General features: G+C 41.0%; 1 protein-coding gene across 2 annotated transcripts in view; it reads left to right on the top strand.

Moving 5' to 3' along the window:
* The window catches only part of Nostrin (nitric oxide synthase trafficking), a 58,979-nt gene that overhangs the window by 20,634 nt on the left and 22,743 nt on the right, over positions 1–15,602 (top strand). For both annotated transcript variants that reach the window (XM_021153124.3, XM_021153117.3), the window contains 3 exons: positions 3,029–3,091; positions 5,519–5,617; positions 10,326–10,451. In XM_021153124.3, coding sequence (XP_021008783.1) covers positions 3,029–3,091; positions 5,519–5,617; positions 10,326–10,451 — 288 coding nt within the window. The remainder of the gene's footprint in view (positions 1–3,028; positions 3,092–5,518; positions 5,618–10,325; positions 10,452–15,602) is intronic.

The raw sequence follows: 15,602 nt of genomic DNA, 5'->3' as shown, positions 1-15,602 counted from the left end.
CTCCTCATGTGCCCCAGGCCCGAGATTCAAACCCCAACATAATAAAACATTCATAACAAACAAACAAACAAACCAAACAAATTCACGAGGCAGAAGGTGAATTTCTATGCATTCTAGGCTAGTAAATTTCAAGCCAGCCAGGACTACACACTGAGATCCTGTGTTAAAAAACAAAGCTGGGAGCCGTTCTGCTGCGTGCCTGTAAATCTCTGCACTTGGGTTGTGGGGGCAGGGGAATAGAGAGTTCAAGATCAGACTTGATTATACAGCATTTTCAAAAACAGCTTGAGACAGTGACTCAAAAGGACTAAAGAAATAAACACATGAGCAAGATTTCTGTCTATGGCCCACAGAGCAAGAGGCTACAGTGATAGTGGGTCCCAGAAATTTATAATGAAAATAATAATAATAATAATAATAATAATAATAATAATAATAATAATAAACAAGAATGTTTGTTAACACAGTGCTGGCAATATAGTGAAAAATAATAGGGAGCAACTACTTTATCATTAAAAATAAATCAGAAGAAGTCAAGCAATAGACTAAGATAGAGTCATTCAAAGGTTTATAGGAGAGCCAGGGACCTGGCTCTGGGACAGCGTGTTTCTGGCCTTGAGTTCAATATTCAGCACTTTGAAGACAACATACATATATAGTGGATTTTAGAAAGATGGCTCAGTCGTTACAAAGAGGACCTGCTCTTATGGAAGACTGGAAATTTAATCCCGACACCCATATCGGGTAGCTCACAACCATCTGTAATTCCAACAGCAGGCATCCAGCGCCCTCTTGAGGCCTCTCTGGGCACCCACTCTCACTTGTACACACATACGCATACACATAGACACATACACATAATTAAAAACAAGTGTTTTTACATATGGTATCAGATGAAAAAGTGAGATAAATCTAATAAGTAATAAAATCTCAACTGGAAGATCCTTCCCAAAATGTTAATACGAATTACTTTGAGATGATAAAATCAGAGGTTATTTTTCAATTTTTAGTACTTTTTACATGGTCTTTACAATTTTGTTAACTCTAACTCTGTCACTGAGCTACACCCAGGTTCCATAAGCACAATTTGTTTCAAAAGATGCTTTTCTGCTTACCAGTATGAGATTATTTGAAGGTAATAATAGTACACCTCTCAAATAGTCTTAAGATGAAGGGGGAAGCATCAGGCACTCCTGTCTAGTGTGTCCTCTGCTCTGGGCTGTGCCTTCCTTCTAGGACAGATTCCCCGTGTGTGCTACCTTTTTCCCTCTGTGTGTATCTCAGTGTTAGCCACTTTAGACAATGCTTCCAGGCAATGTGCTGTTAATGAATGCAGCAGTGCTCCGATGGGGTGGTTTGGTGCCAAGTGCAGGCAAGAACGATGGGGTGGTTTGGTGCCAAGTGCAGGCAAGAAGTGTCTGAGTCTTAGCAGGTGGTCCTTGTAAGGGGAAAAGATAGTTACTAGAAAGGGGCTTCAGATGAGTTGTAAATCAAAAGAACCATGGGGGCTGGGAAAACTCAGATGGAAGAAGAAAGGAAATAAATGAAATATAAACTCAGTAAGTGAAGTTGGGAAGTAGAGCTCCACACACACACACACACACACACATACACACACACACACACACACATACACACACACACATATATATACACACACGTGTGTGTGTGTTCCACCAGAATGGATGTCCTACCTAGAGCTTAGGTAATAGCAAGTTACAAAAATCACTTGAAAGCAATATAATCATCTGCTTTTGCCAGGAACCTATATAAAAACTCAAAGCAAACCTAAGTTTCATTAATTACAAAATATTTTACATATCATATGACAATATGATAATTACATTTAATACCATAAACTAACCAGTGTTATGAGGATTTGTCACAACACATTAGTTAGCTGAGGTCATGATACTCCTCTGTCACTTGTCCCCAATATCTCCTGTTTTTCTCCTGTTCAGTGTTGCAGCGACCCTCTCACACGCTCACAGAGGATGCAAAGCAGATCTAATTTTTATAAGGAGATTTGCTCTGCATCTCAGCTACACCTATACAGTCAAAATTGGCGTAGTATGCAAAGCCATTTTTTTTCTCTATCTGTAACAATATACTGGGTACTCTATATCTAATGACTGGTGAAAATCAAGTTTCTGATCCTCCCTCCATGGATGTTTTTGTAACATGAATTGATGTTGAAGAGGAATGACCAGCCTTAGCAAGGTTCATATGCATACGTATGCCTTTTCATATTGTCACAGATTAGAAACCACTATTTCACAAATCATGTCAAGAGACACTTGACATGGAGAGAAGCCCAAACATGTCCATTCTAGGGTTAAGGTTGGGAATCCCAGGATCAAAACAGGAGCAGATTAGGTCTCTGTAGAGGAACTGGTCATTCTTCATAGAAGGCCATCTTCATGTTATGCATTTGCATGGTAGGAGAGTGAAGGAGGCCTTGAGGTGTCTGTTGTAAGGGCATTCACTGTCTTCGTCACCATTCTGTTGCTGTGAAGAGACACCATGATCAAGGCAACTCTTATAGAAAGAAAGCATTTAATTGGGAACTTGCTGACAGTTTCCGAGAGTAGTCCATTATCGTCATGGCAGAGAGCATGGTGACCTGCACAGCAGATATGGTGCTGGATATGCAGCTGGGGGCTAGAGCCTAATCCTAAGGCACAGAGAGGGGGTGGGCTGTCTTGGACTTTTGAAACCTTAAAGCTCACTCCCAGTGACACTCCTCCAACAAGGCCACATCACCTAATCCTCCTCAAACATTCCACCAATTAGGGACTAGTCATTCAAATATATAAACCTACGGGGGCCATTCTCATTCCAACAACCACAGGCACTTGTCCATGTATGAGGGCTCCATTCACATGGTCCATTCACTTTCCAGAGTCCCACCTCTTAATGCTATGATGCAGCAGAAACAGGTTTCAACCTATGCATTTTGGGATTCTTTGATACTTAATATCAGGGACTAAGCAATAACTACGTTCCTGTCTGTTTTTCTCTTCCATAGCTTGATAATGAAGTGGAAAAGACAGCAAATCTTGTTATTAATAACTGGAATCAGCAAATCAAGGCAAGTATCCACTAACCGCATTTACATAGAGTCAGTTTTTAGGATGGGACTCTGCTTTTGTGCACATATATTTATGTGTTCTAATGCTTTTCTATGCACCTATTGAAGAGAAAACAACTCACCTGATTGTATAGATGCATCATCCAAAGCAGAGGATGACTCAAAATATGGTTATTATTTATGGCTAATATTTACATGGCACTTATGTGCCAAGAGCTATATATGTGTGTGTTCTTTATCACACAACTGAGGTGATATGTGACTTTGCACTGTCAAGGTCATTTCTAAAGTTTTGTATCTGGTTAATGGTTAAACCATGAAGTCTTAGAAGTTTTTAGACTCTGGAGTCACTGCTTTGTTCCAGCAATATTGGCTGCCTCTCTGTGGAGTTTACAATTTAGGAAAAGTAACAAACACCAGTTTGGTTCTCCATTTGTGTAAGGTTGTTAGAGACCCTGCAATCGAGAGGTTATTGTAAGGAGTGTGGTGACGTCAAAGGGAATACACGTGTTGATTCTACAACAGCACACGGTCTACCTTCTGTACATACTACACTAAGATCTGCTGCTAGTTTTCAATGACTTAAAAATCTAGTTGGCTAGATAACAAATGCAGGAAACAACACATTAGTCCTAGAGAGATTGTGATTTGATCTGTGAAGCTAGAGAATTCCATTATTGGTTCTTAAGCTATAGGAACAGCAGATGAGGTTCATATGTATGGAAGATAATCCTGTGTAGGAGGAGTTGCTCTGAGAGGAAAGAATGAGAGGCTAGAAATGGAATAATGAGAGGCTAGAGCATCTGCTAAGAAAACTCACTCATGTCCTTGAAGATTTGCACTCTGAGAGTAGAACTCTTCCTTTGTCATCTCTTAAATGTTAATAACTCAAGTGATCCTTTGCAAGTAAACTGCCACCTGTACCAAATGACCAGAGATGCTCTCAGAAGCAGCTGGCCTCAGACTTGCTTCTAAGCTCATGATGCAGTTGAAGACTCCAGAGACCAAGATGAGAATGGTCTAAGACAACTTCCTACCCTGTGGTAGCTGTTCTGATAGAAAGAGGCTCATGAGAGTCACATTGAGAAATAGCTCAAGGTCAAAAAAAATCCAATCACTTGTTTTTAATTATTTTCTTGATTTTCTGAGTTTTTTTTAAAAGAGGTTTGTCTTGAAAAAACAATTATCTATAAACACTCAGCTCTCACAGGAAATCAATACAATGGATCAAAAGCTAGAGACTACACTCTCTAGCTGATTGCTTCAAAGAACAAAGTCTACCTCCTATTATCCCCCAGTTTCTGATAAGTTGTTTGTTTTTGTTTTTTAAATAAAATCATTTTATTGTTTTATGTGAAGAATGTCAAAGTCATTCGGTCACATAGACTTCTTGAGCTGCAATCATTTCCCCCCTCATTACAATACCAGAAAAGGTTCCACATGTCAGTTGGGAAGTGCAGTCCACTTCAGAGGTCAAGTTTCAAATTCTGAAAGACTAAGTACTCTTGGCTCACCCGAGTTTGTCAGCAGGCACTTGCCTGAGATAGAGGAGCGACTGAGGAGCTTTGTCTTTGAACTCCCTCAGATAGCTTCTTCACACGTTCCAAGGGAAGCAGTGAGCTTCCCTCTAATTCCCAAGGACAGAGCCCTGGACTCCCCCTACCATCCTTTATCATTTCATTCTATATTCTGAACTCTTTAGTCTGGGCGCCTTGGTGTATTCCTGCAACTGCAGCACTCAGGGGGCCAAGGCCAGAGGAGTGTAAGCTCAAGGTGAGTTAGCAAACATCTGACTCTCTTTCATATATACCCAATATCATGACAAAATACACAATGGTTTCCTATCAAAATACTTGCTGCTATGCTATTTGGGGCATATTTTGGGATGAAGGATGGAAACAAAGAAGTAATGATTCACATTTATTCACAAACAAACCTCATTCTGAAATAAAAGAACTTCTCTCTAAATACCAGTCTTCCTTCCTCCCTTCCTCCCTCCCTTCCTTTCCTTTCCTTTCCTTTCCTTTCCTTTCCTTTCCTTTCCTTTCCTTTCCTTTCCTTTCCTTTCCTTTCCTTTCCTTTCCTTTCCTTTCCTTTCCTTTCCTTTCCCTTCCCTTCCCTTCCTTTGCCTTTCTTTCTTTCTTTCTTTCTTTCTTTCTTTCTTTCTTTCTTTCTTTCTTTCTTTCCTTCTTTCTTTCCTTCTTTCTTTCCTTCTCTCTCTCTCTTCCTTCCTTCCTTCCTTTCTTTCTTTCTTTCTTTCTTTCTTTCTTTCTTTCTCTTTCTTTCTCTCTCTCTCTCTTCCTTTCTTCTCTCTCTCTCTCCCTTCCTTCCTTCCTTCCTTCCTTTCTTTCTTTCTTTCTTTCTTTCTTTCTTTCTTTCTTTCTTTCTTTCTTTCTTCTTCTCTTGTTTGTGTGTCTCCATCTCTAGGCTAAGAAAAAATTAATGATGAGTACCAAGAAGCATGAAGCACTTTTCCACCTTATAGAAAGCTCCAAGCAATCCCTGACCCCGAAGGAGAAGCAGAAGGTGAGCTATCATGGCAGCCAGATACACATAGTTTAGATAGAGATGTGGCTTCCTGCCCTCCATGGGAACACAGACAACTGGATGTCCCTCCCTCTGTAGGGATCTGAGATTAACCAAGCGTGAAAAGGGACTCAAAAGTTATCTGTGGTCCACATAAAACCTTTGAAATATATAACTGACATGGCATATTAGGCTGTGGTATTCATAGTTTTGACAGAGAATCCTGCCTCCTCTACAAATAAGTAAATATACATAGTTATGTTTATGGGATAATGTATAAAGCACTTTATATACTATACTAATATGTCATGAACATTAAAAACAAAAAGTCAAAATGCTTACAAGATAAGATAAAGATAAAATTGCATTTTAAATGGTTAGCTAAAATGGTATGTTCATATAATTAGAAAAAATAATCATTAAGAATTCCCTTGGGGAAAGGTATGGGCTTAATCACAATAAATATAAATTTACATTTCTACCATTCATCTTGGCCGTTTGAGCTTTGAAGATAGTAATTGCATTTATGTCAAGCTCTTGTCATACCTTCCTACATCACCTAGATTTTTCTTCCTTTGAACGATAATGTGTTTGTCACCCTGAGCAGAACAGGGTATCTACTGAGATGGGTTCATTCCTTCTTTGTGTTTTCTTTCTTAGGGAAAACAATCCAGCATTCCTGACAGAAATCTTTTAGAGACATTAGTGTACTCGTTGTTAACTTAGATAAAGCCAGATAATACACATAGAAATCTGAGTAGCCCAGATACATGCTAATGGACCACAAGGTCCATGATGCTGGAAGTGAAGGCTGTTATGAGACTCCACACACAGCAGTGCCCTCCTGCTGCAGAACCCAGGATTTCCCCAGCCACGTCAAACTCTATTATTGTCCATGGGTGGGCCACAGCATTAATTCATGGGTTAAAGAAGAGTAAACTTGACAGCTGTGTTCTTAGACAAAAAGTGAACACAGGTAACGTGGGGCTATACCACATCTAGCCCAACTGTTGTTCCACGTGCCCCATGTTGGAAACTAAAACATTCCACAATTTCTCCAACATTAAGTCTCCCTTAAGGAAAGCAACCAGCATCATGGCACCCAGAAATCCTTAAAATGGGAAAGAAAATTGGCACCGCAAGCGACTCTTCACCACTTCAGCTGAAGAAATTGTTAGTTGAATAACTTAAATTCACCGTTAGCAGGATTTGGGATGCTCTTACTTCTTCACGTGTCAGTCTTCACAGTTCAAAATGATCAGAACACGTTCAATAATGAGCAGCCGTGGAGGGAGGCTAATTCAGGTTATGTAAAAATCCTCAGCACCAGGGCATGCCCAAGCCTTCCCAGACCTCATTATAAGCTATTCTTCATCACTGTCAAGCAATAGCAAGAACAGAAAAGCTGTTGCAGATAAGCGGTGCGTTTCCTGTTCCTTCTTTAGCAGCTCCCCTGCGAGGTGAAATTCTGCAGTGCCCTCCACCCACCTTCCTATAGAGGACCTGTAATCATGACCTCTGCCTGTGCTAACGGCACCAGTCTCTCCCATAGTCACTGCTTAAGCTAGCAGCGGTGGCTTTGTTTTTAAAGTCCTAGAGCTGAACGCCAGAGCTGGCTTCCATTTCTCCCACACAAGGAAGCAACCAGTCATCATCCTCTGTCCTGGGGTCTCAGCAGTTCTTCCTGTTTTCCTGCTTAGCCATCCTGGTTCTCACCGGAAGCTAGCCTAACCCCCCGACCCCCACCCCGTCTTCTTTCTGCACCGTTCCTTTCCATCCACTCCCAGAGGACTGTTGTGTTTCTTTCCCCACTGTGGCTCTCACAGACACTCTTCCGATTATGCCCTTTGTCTTGTCTCACTGAGATAGCCCTTCCCATCCCACAGTGGTTCTTCCCATCAGTCTTCTGAATTCCTAGGTCCATCTTACTTTGTTTGAGCTGCCAAAAGAAGTTACCATAGCCTGGGCATCTTTAACAGCAAAAGGTATTTTCATAGTCTTTAAACAAACAAACAAACAAATAAGACTTTGACCAGCCCACAAATAGAAACATCACACAGTTAAAGGAAGCTGCCCAAACAGTTGTCCGGTACATACATCTTACTGAATTTCTGATCAGTCAGAATGGCCATAGTTCTACAATCCTAGAGATCAGGAGCCTGCACGCTCACCTCATTCTGGTGAGGGCCAAGACTGCAGACATCTAGTCATAGCCTCATATGGCAAAGAGAGAGCTTGGGGCTTCCTTTCATTGGGTCACTTATCTCATTCATAAGGGCTCCACTTGAGCCCTGACCACTTCCCAAAGACTCCCATTTCCTAATGCGTTGCTGTAGATAAGTTAGGATTAGACATACAGATTCAGAGGTGCCCATCCACTCAGTCCAATGTACCCTCTGCCTTGGGAGAGCAGGAAGATTCGGAAGCAGCTCCCCATGGTCCTGTCCATCCAACTGTATCATCCTCTCTCTTGGCACTAAGATGCACTGATCTCTGCTCCATCTCCACCACGATGTTCATTTCTCAAGGCACCCAGCAAACTTCTTAGAAGCACTGTACATCATTTAACTCCCCCTCTGGAGACAGTCTCTTCTTTTAACTTTGCCAGTATCCCATTCTTGGTCCTCCTACATCTTTGGACATTTTATCTTAGGCTCGTTTATGGATGTCATCTTTTTTCCCCACCTGACCCTTATATATTGCTGTACCTAAGGATTTCTCACCAGGGACTCTCTGTTTAATTCACCATTATGTCTCCAGCATCCAGGAAAACAGACGCAATATCAGGAACTCAGTAAATAATAGGTTCTCAATGTATATACCCCCCAAGGCTTCAACTCTCATTTCTACGCTGACAGTGCCTCAATTTATATCTCTAGCTGTATCTGTCAGTAAACCCATCTAGAGATCATCTTCCCACCTAAGATTACTCTTTTCCCCATTACCATCAGCTCTAACCCTCAAACCAAATGCTTCGTGACTTGTTAACAAGGACTTCTCCCTTCCACCATTCACTCTGGTCACCATCTTTGCCTGGATTGCTGCAATTAATGAATGGGTTGCTTTGCCTTGGACATTGGCTCTTACTGTCCCTTGCCTACAGGGTGGCTTTCCTGAAGCTCAAGTCAGCAGCATGTTCTTTTATGAAAAGCCTTTGAAGTTTTTCTAGTGGCTTCAGAATATGGCTTACTTTCTGTCACATGACTGGTGAAGAAGGCCTTCCTGACTTGACCTTGCCTCCTGCTCCACCATTGTTTCTGGGGGTTCTTTCTGTCCTCTGAGCCATCAATTCTTGCCTATATCAGGGTACCATTTCATTATCAGGTTAAAATGCACAGGCTCGTGTTTCTACAGATAGATGTGGCTCATTACACCCGAAATACAAAACTGAATGTGCCTTGCATCGGTCATACATCACAGAGTGGCAGTGTATTGACTGGAATAATAAAGCGAACAGTATTAATATTCAGCATCTTGAATGAATGTCACTATTATTGTAACATTTGTCACGATGTCCTTAAACATAAAGAGGGTCATTCATAAAATCCTCTATCTCTGTCCTTGAAGCTGCTAAACTGCTAACATCAGGAGTGTCCTTCAAGTGCAGTTCAAGGACCATGTGCATGAGAGTCAGCTGAGGGCCTACTACAAACTCACTACAGAGGTGGCTAATAATTGAATATCTCTACTGGGGGCCCTAGAAGTTGCTTCTTTACACATTCTAGTTCATACCTAAGAATATTAAAGTTGAGAGTCATTCATGCAATCCCAATCCTCATTTCTCAGAGATGAAATCGCTTGTCTGGACATTTTCAGTAGCCATTTCGGCTACGGTGGTCCAGAGAGTTTTGCGTAACCTTGATTTCCCAGAGACTCAGCAATCAGAACGGCAAATGTCATTGGCTGGAACTCTTTGTGAGAGACGGATCCCTGGAGAGCAAAATGAAAGGAAACCATGTGTCTGGCTGCCTTAACCTGAAGCTAACATGGCCATGGATCTTAAGCTCAGTGCTGCAGTAGGTGACATAGGTGACAGACAGGTGGTACACTGTGGATCTCACCTGGGTCACCTTATTGAATCCTCCCAGGAACTCAGCGAAGTGGGGGCCATCATCCCCATCAGAGATGTAAAACAACCCTGTACCTTATGAAGCTGATATAACTTGTCCTGTAGCAGAAATGAGATCTCTGATCCATGATGCCTTGTTCCAAAGCTCTACTTCTAGCATTAAGATGTCAGACAGTTTGTTAATCTATTATAGAAATGGGTTTAAAAATTAATATGAGTCAACAAGTCTCTACTTGTCCTGGGAAGGAATGGAGAAACCTAAAGGCTTATTGAGTAAGATTACAGGATGGGCCAATGGATTGCAGTTTGAGTTGAAGATCTCAGACCTGTACTATAAGTGGTTAAATTCAGTCACTTGGCCTTCTTAGTATGAGGAATGTAGACAAATCACTTCATGTTTGACAATTCAATTCCCTCAAGTGTAAAGCTGAGGGTATATTGAAGGACATCAGTGTTCATTAACAGTTTCATAAGTCAAAAACAAAAAGACCTAGGTTTTGTCTTCTATAAAGTAACTATTATTTATAAAGAGCTAAAGTGAAACACTTGTCCCTGGGCCACATACAATCAATGCATGGGTCGGCAAGCACACTCTTATAAATGTGGCAATAACTGTGTGGCACTGATATTTTACTTTAGCTCCTCAACAAGCTGAAAAAATCAACTGAAAAATTGGAAAAAGAAGATGAAAGTTACTACCAAAAAAACATGGCAGGCTATTCTACCAGGCTGAAGTGGGAAAGCACCCTGGAAAACTGCTACAAGGTAAGTTAGACGTTCATATTTATCTTCTTCCAATGGGTTCTGTGTGACCTGGAAAGTGGAGGTCGGATCCTCATTTGAAAGACATGATTTCTTTCTTGGCTATGGCACTCACTGATACTGTGGCAGTAGACAAACGATTTTTCTTTCACGTTGTTTCCATTTCTCTATGAGCATAATCACCAATGAAAGCTCATATGCATCACTAGCCAGACTTTCTGTTTCTACATCTCAGTGAAGAGTGAGCTAAAAAACCTCTATCAAAGAAGAATATAAATTAAAGCTTAGGTATTAGAGATTCAGAAAGGGGTTTTAGCTGACAGTGATAGAGTAGTCTTCATTAGGTGTTTTGTTGGGCAACCAATATCCAACAATGAGTAAGGTACTAAACTCAAAACCTTAAATGTGCTTGTTAGTAACACAGACCCACAAAAAAAAAAAAAAAAAAAAAAAAAGAAGAATTCTGACAGCTGGAGAAATTTCTCTGTGGTTGAGAGCACTGGCTCCTCTTCCAGAAAACCAGGATTCAATTCCTAGCGCCTACATGGCAGCTTACGACCATCTGTAATTCCAGGTTCAGTAACTCCAGCACCCCCTTCTGACCTCTACAGTTAATGCATATGTGTTGATACTCATAAAATGAAATGAAATAAAATAAAAATTTTTAAAGAATGAATTGTGCCAAATTGACAAAGATAGGTAAAAGGTGTAAATGCCCAAGTCAAGGCGGAAAATCAAAATCACTACTAAACACATGACAAGATAATCATGCATCAAATTTAGGAAGTGATAATGTCATGGTTTGTATATCCTCGGGCCAGGGAGTGGCACCATTTGGAGGTGTGGCCGTATTGGAATAGGTGTGACTCCTTGTTGGAGTAAGTGTGTCACTGTGGGTGTGGGCATAAGATCCTCACCCTAGTTGCCTGGAAGTCAGTCTTCCACTAGCAGCCTTTGGATGAAGACATAGAACTCTCAGCTCCTCCTGCGCCATGCCTGCCTGGTTACTTTCATGTTCTCACCTTGATGATAAGGGACTGAACCTCTGAACCTGTAAGCCAGCCCCAATTAAATGTTTTTTTTTTTATAAGACTTGTCTTGGTCATGGTGTCTGTTCACAACAGTAAAACCCTAACTAATACAGATAATATCTAGTATTAACAATGATTTTATAAATAGGTATTCTTGAGCCCTTCTAATGAGAATAAGTTAATAGTAACTGGGAAAGCAAACATGTGTTCTTGCCTCTAATACAGAAGTTCCCTTGTAGGCATATATCCTGAAAAAAAGGGTTTAGTGTGTACTAAAAGGAAGCACTGTTTTGTCATAACATATAGTAAAAAAAAAAAAAAAAAAAAAAGAGTGAGGAACAAAATGTTTATTATAGGATAGTTCATAATTAGATGGTAAGAAAACATTGCACTCAATCTTCATATCCATCAGAAGAATACGCTTATAATATGCTTTAATTTATAAAGTAGCTCAATTTCCAGCTATAAAATTAACCCAACCTATATTTAAATATGAATTAACCTCAAAACAATGATATTAGAGAAAACATATCATTTATGCATCTATGCAGGAAAATTTCAACTCACACCTAACCTATATTGAGGTGACACGTGCTTGTAAACACATTCCTCGTGTCCAGACCTGTGTTGAACCAGGGAAATGAAACTCCTTGTGGACCACCGCAGGACTGCAGTACACAGTCTCCCAGCCTCTGATCGCTCTTGATAAAGCAATAGAACCACTTCCCAGGGCTAACCACTACTTCAAATATATAGGAACAGCTTCGCTGTGTCTATTTTCAAATCAACACAAACACGATCATTGTCCTGGTTAGGTGTCTACTGCTTTAATAAGGCACTAAGACCAAAAGCCACTTAAGGCAGAAAGGGTTTATATGCCTTAGAGGTTACAGTCCATCACTGGAGGAAGCCAAAGCAAGAAGCCAGAGGCAGGAATTCTAAGCAGAGACCACAGAAGAATGCCGCTTCCTGGTTTTCTGTCTATGGCCTATGGCTTGCTCAGCTACCCTTCTTATACTATATTCCCAAGAGTGAAACAACCTATGGTGGGCAGGGCCTTTCCAGTTTTATCATTAATCAGGAAAACCCCCTGAAGATTTGCCTCTAGGCCAATCTAATGGAAGCATTTTCTCAATTAAGATTCCTTCTTCCCAGATGGCCCTAGCTTTTATATCAAGTCAACAAAACAAAAAACAAACAAACAAACAAAAACCTAGCATAATCACAGGAAACAATGATCAACTCTGGTTGGTAAGAACATGGATATTTTTGTTTCATTTTATGTATGTATTCTAAGTTTTTAAAAATGTTTAAAACAGTTACATATGGAAAAAAAAAGTGTGGTGGTGGTGGTGGTGGAAGTGGTGGTGGTGGAGGTGGTGAAGGTGGTGGTGGTGGTGGTACACGTCTTTAATCCCAGCACTCAGGAGACAGAGGCAGGTAGATCTCTAATTTTGAGGCCAGCCTGGTCTATAGAGTGAATTCCAGCATACCAACGGCTACCCAGAGAAATTCTATATCAAAAACAAAACAAAAAACAAAAAATAAAAAATAAAAACAAAACTTAACCAAACAAAAGCAAATAAGTACCTGAGGGACTAACCTGTATCCAGGGCATGGCATTCCATGTGATCAGGCACTGAACTAAGTATATTCATGTTCATTATATTTTGTTTCACAACCTTATGAAGAAATTAATAATTTTACTCCCAGTTGATAGCTGAGAAAGTGAAAGCTAGAAAGACAAAGTTGCTTGGCCAACATCATTTTGAGATTCAGCAGGCTCCTACAACCAGTAAGAATGGGGAGACAGAAGCTTGCAACCAAGCAAGGACTGGAGGGCTCTCTGGTCTCTTGAGTTCAGTCACTTTCAGGGAGGGATAGATGGGGGAGTTAGAGGCGAAATAGGAGCTCCTATCAAAGAGAAGAAGAAATGGGGACACAAGAAGCCCTTCCTCCAATCAGTTTTTTGGGTTTTCGTTTGTTTGTTTTCAAAGTCTCAGTCTGTAGCCCAGTATGGCTTTCGATCATGGTGGTCCTCCTGCATCACCCTCTCACATATTGAGGTTATAAGTGTGTACCACTGCCTAGATTATCACATCACTGAATAGAGGATCCTGGCCCCGCCCTTCTTTATGCTAAGAAAATCTCAGATATAGATGATGAAAGATTTGAATACTATCTCTGTCATTTGAAGTCAGGGCTGACCTTCCTCAGCTCCCAGGACGCCCAGAGAAGCTATGGCTTCCCACAAGTCTAGCTTCCAGGGAAGGCCCTGGAGACAGGTGTCTAGGCACCCTTCAAGGACTACAAGAAAAAAAATGTGTGTGTTTATCATCTCCATCTTCCTGAGCCTGTGTCTATGTCACAGCAGGGGACAACAGCAGCAGATCTATCTTGTCACAACTGACTTCACACTAGTTAATACCTAACCAGGATTAGGTACTGCAGACATTGTTTCTGCCACAGGGTTTTATGAGCTCTCTAGCCCCTCTATGTGATTCCTTCTCTCCCGTTAAGAGCCTCCCAGACCCATAATCCTAGCACGAAGAAGGCAGAAGCAGGATGATTGCCTCAAGTTTAAGGCCAGTTTGGTCTAGACAGCAAGGTCCAGTCCAGACCGAATCATTTAGCAAGACAAGACCCAGATTCAGAAAAAAAAAAAACAAGGAAATCCTCCTCCCTTACTCCAGTCTCTTCCAGTCGTTTTCTTTAAACTGCAACATTGTGGAAATTATCTTCTTTCCTCCCAAAGTCATGTTATGGAAGCAAGATACAGATTCATTTAAAAATTAAAAGAGTTCCTTTCAACCTCAGATTTTTCATTGTTTTATTAGAATTGGAACTTAGGTGTGAAATCTACCAAAAGGCACACTCAGAAGGGTAGGATTCTCTTTTAACTCTCTTGGGTCCCAGACCCCACTGTGTTGTTGGCCACTGGGGTCTGCTCTCCCTGTGGGGTCACAGCTCCTGGCACCCTAACTTCCTCTGGGCTATCTTCTGTCTCCTGAGCACCAGTCACCTGAATGACAATGACACTGTACTGTCCTTCTACATGGACCCTCAATGATGCTCTCACTTTGCAATAGCTTGCCTTCTGTGTGGTTGGTCTATCCCCACAGCTCCATGACTGACATGCTTCTGTGCATTCTGTCTTTTGTATATTTATAATTATAACTCCAAGCATGAAGTGTGAAATTTCATGTAACGCTGCACAGTGCCAGTTGTCGCTCAGTGAAAGAACAATGAACGGTGTTTAGAATGTGGCTCTAAGATACTGCCTCAAAGCATCAGGGTACCTGTGAAAATTCACCCCAGACACAGTGTCTCAGAACTCCTGAATGAATTTTGGAAGGACCCGGGTAACTTCTAGACATGCTGTAGTTTGAAATCCGTGCTATGGAAATAGTAGAACACATCTTCTGTTTGAAAGCAATTAAAAGGAAAATGCAATCTCTCCGAGATCCTCGCTTAGTACCCCGAAGCCAGAGCAGCAGAAACTGAGAGAATGAATGAGGAGCATGAATTATCTGAGCCTAGACAGGCTCTAAATCTGCCATCCCTTGGTAACTCTCTAACAGTCCTTCCTTCTCCTGTGCTGTCAAACAGCTGGAGGCCCTTCAGAATGTCTTGTCTCTCTATCAACTATTTTTAAGCAGAAAGAACGCGACACTAGAAAGCAATAACTCATTAAAAGAGATATGGATTTTCCCCTTTGCACAGTGGAATTTATTTCTGCCTCTTTTCATGAGCAAACACAAATCATTTTAATGATTTCTCTGAAATGTAATTAAAGCTGTTAAACATTCCCATCTCTACGAAAGGACAGCAGTTGTTCTAATCTCAGATTGATGCTTGCGGTTCTTGCTCATCGATGGAAAGAGACAGCTGCTGCCCGGAGTGCACTGTGTTCTAAGTCTGACTTTGATTTCCGACCCCTACATCCTTTGCTTCCACTTGCTAAGCTGAAACAGCTGATTTCTTGATTTTTTTTTTTTAAATAGGGTAAGGACTTTTTTCTTTTCTGAGGTGATCCAAACCAGTGACCTGCATTTGTTATGCAAGATTTTAATTCTGCCTTAGAGGAATCAACACATTTGATAGGTTATTATTTTGCCTTTTT

The sequence above is a fragment of the Mus caroli genome, unplaced genomic scaffold (genome assembly GCF_978045245.1).
Source record: "Mus caroli unplaced genomic scaffold, Mus_caroli_1 scaffold_2, whole genome shotgun sequence".
Lineage (NCBI taxonomy): Eukaryota > Metazoa > Chordata > Mammalia > Rodentia > Muridae > Mus > Mus caroli.
Note: the sequence above shows the minus strand (reverse complement) of the source record. Positions and strands in the feature narration are given on the sequence as shown.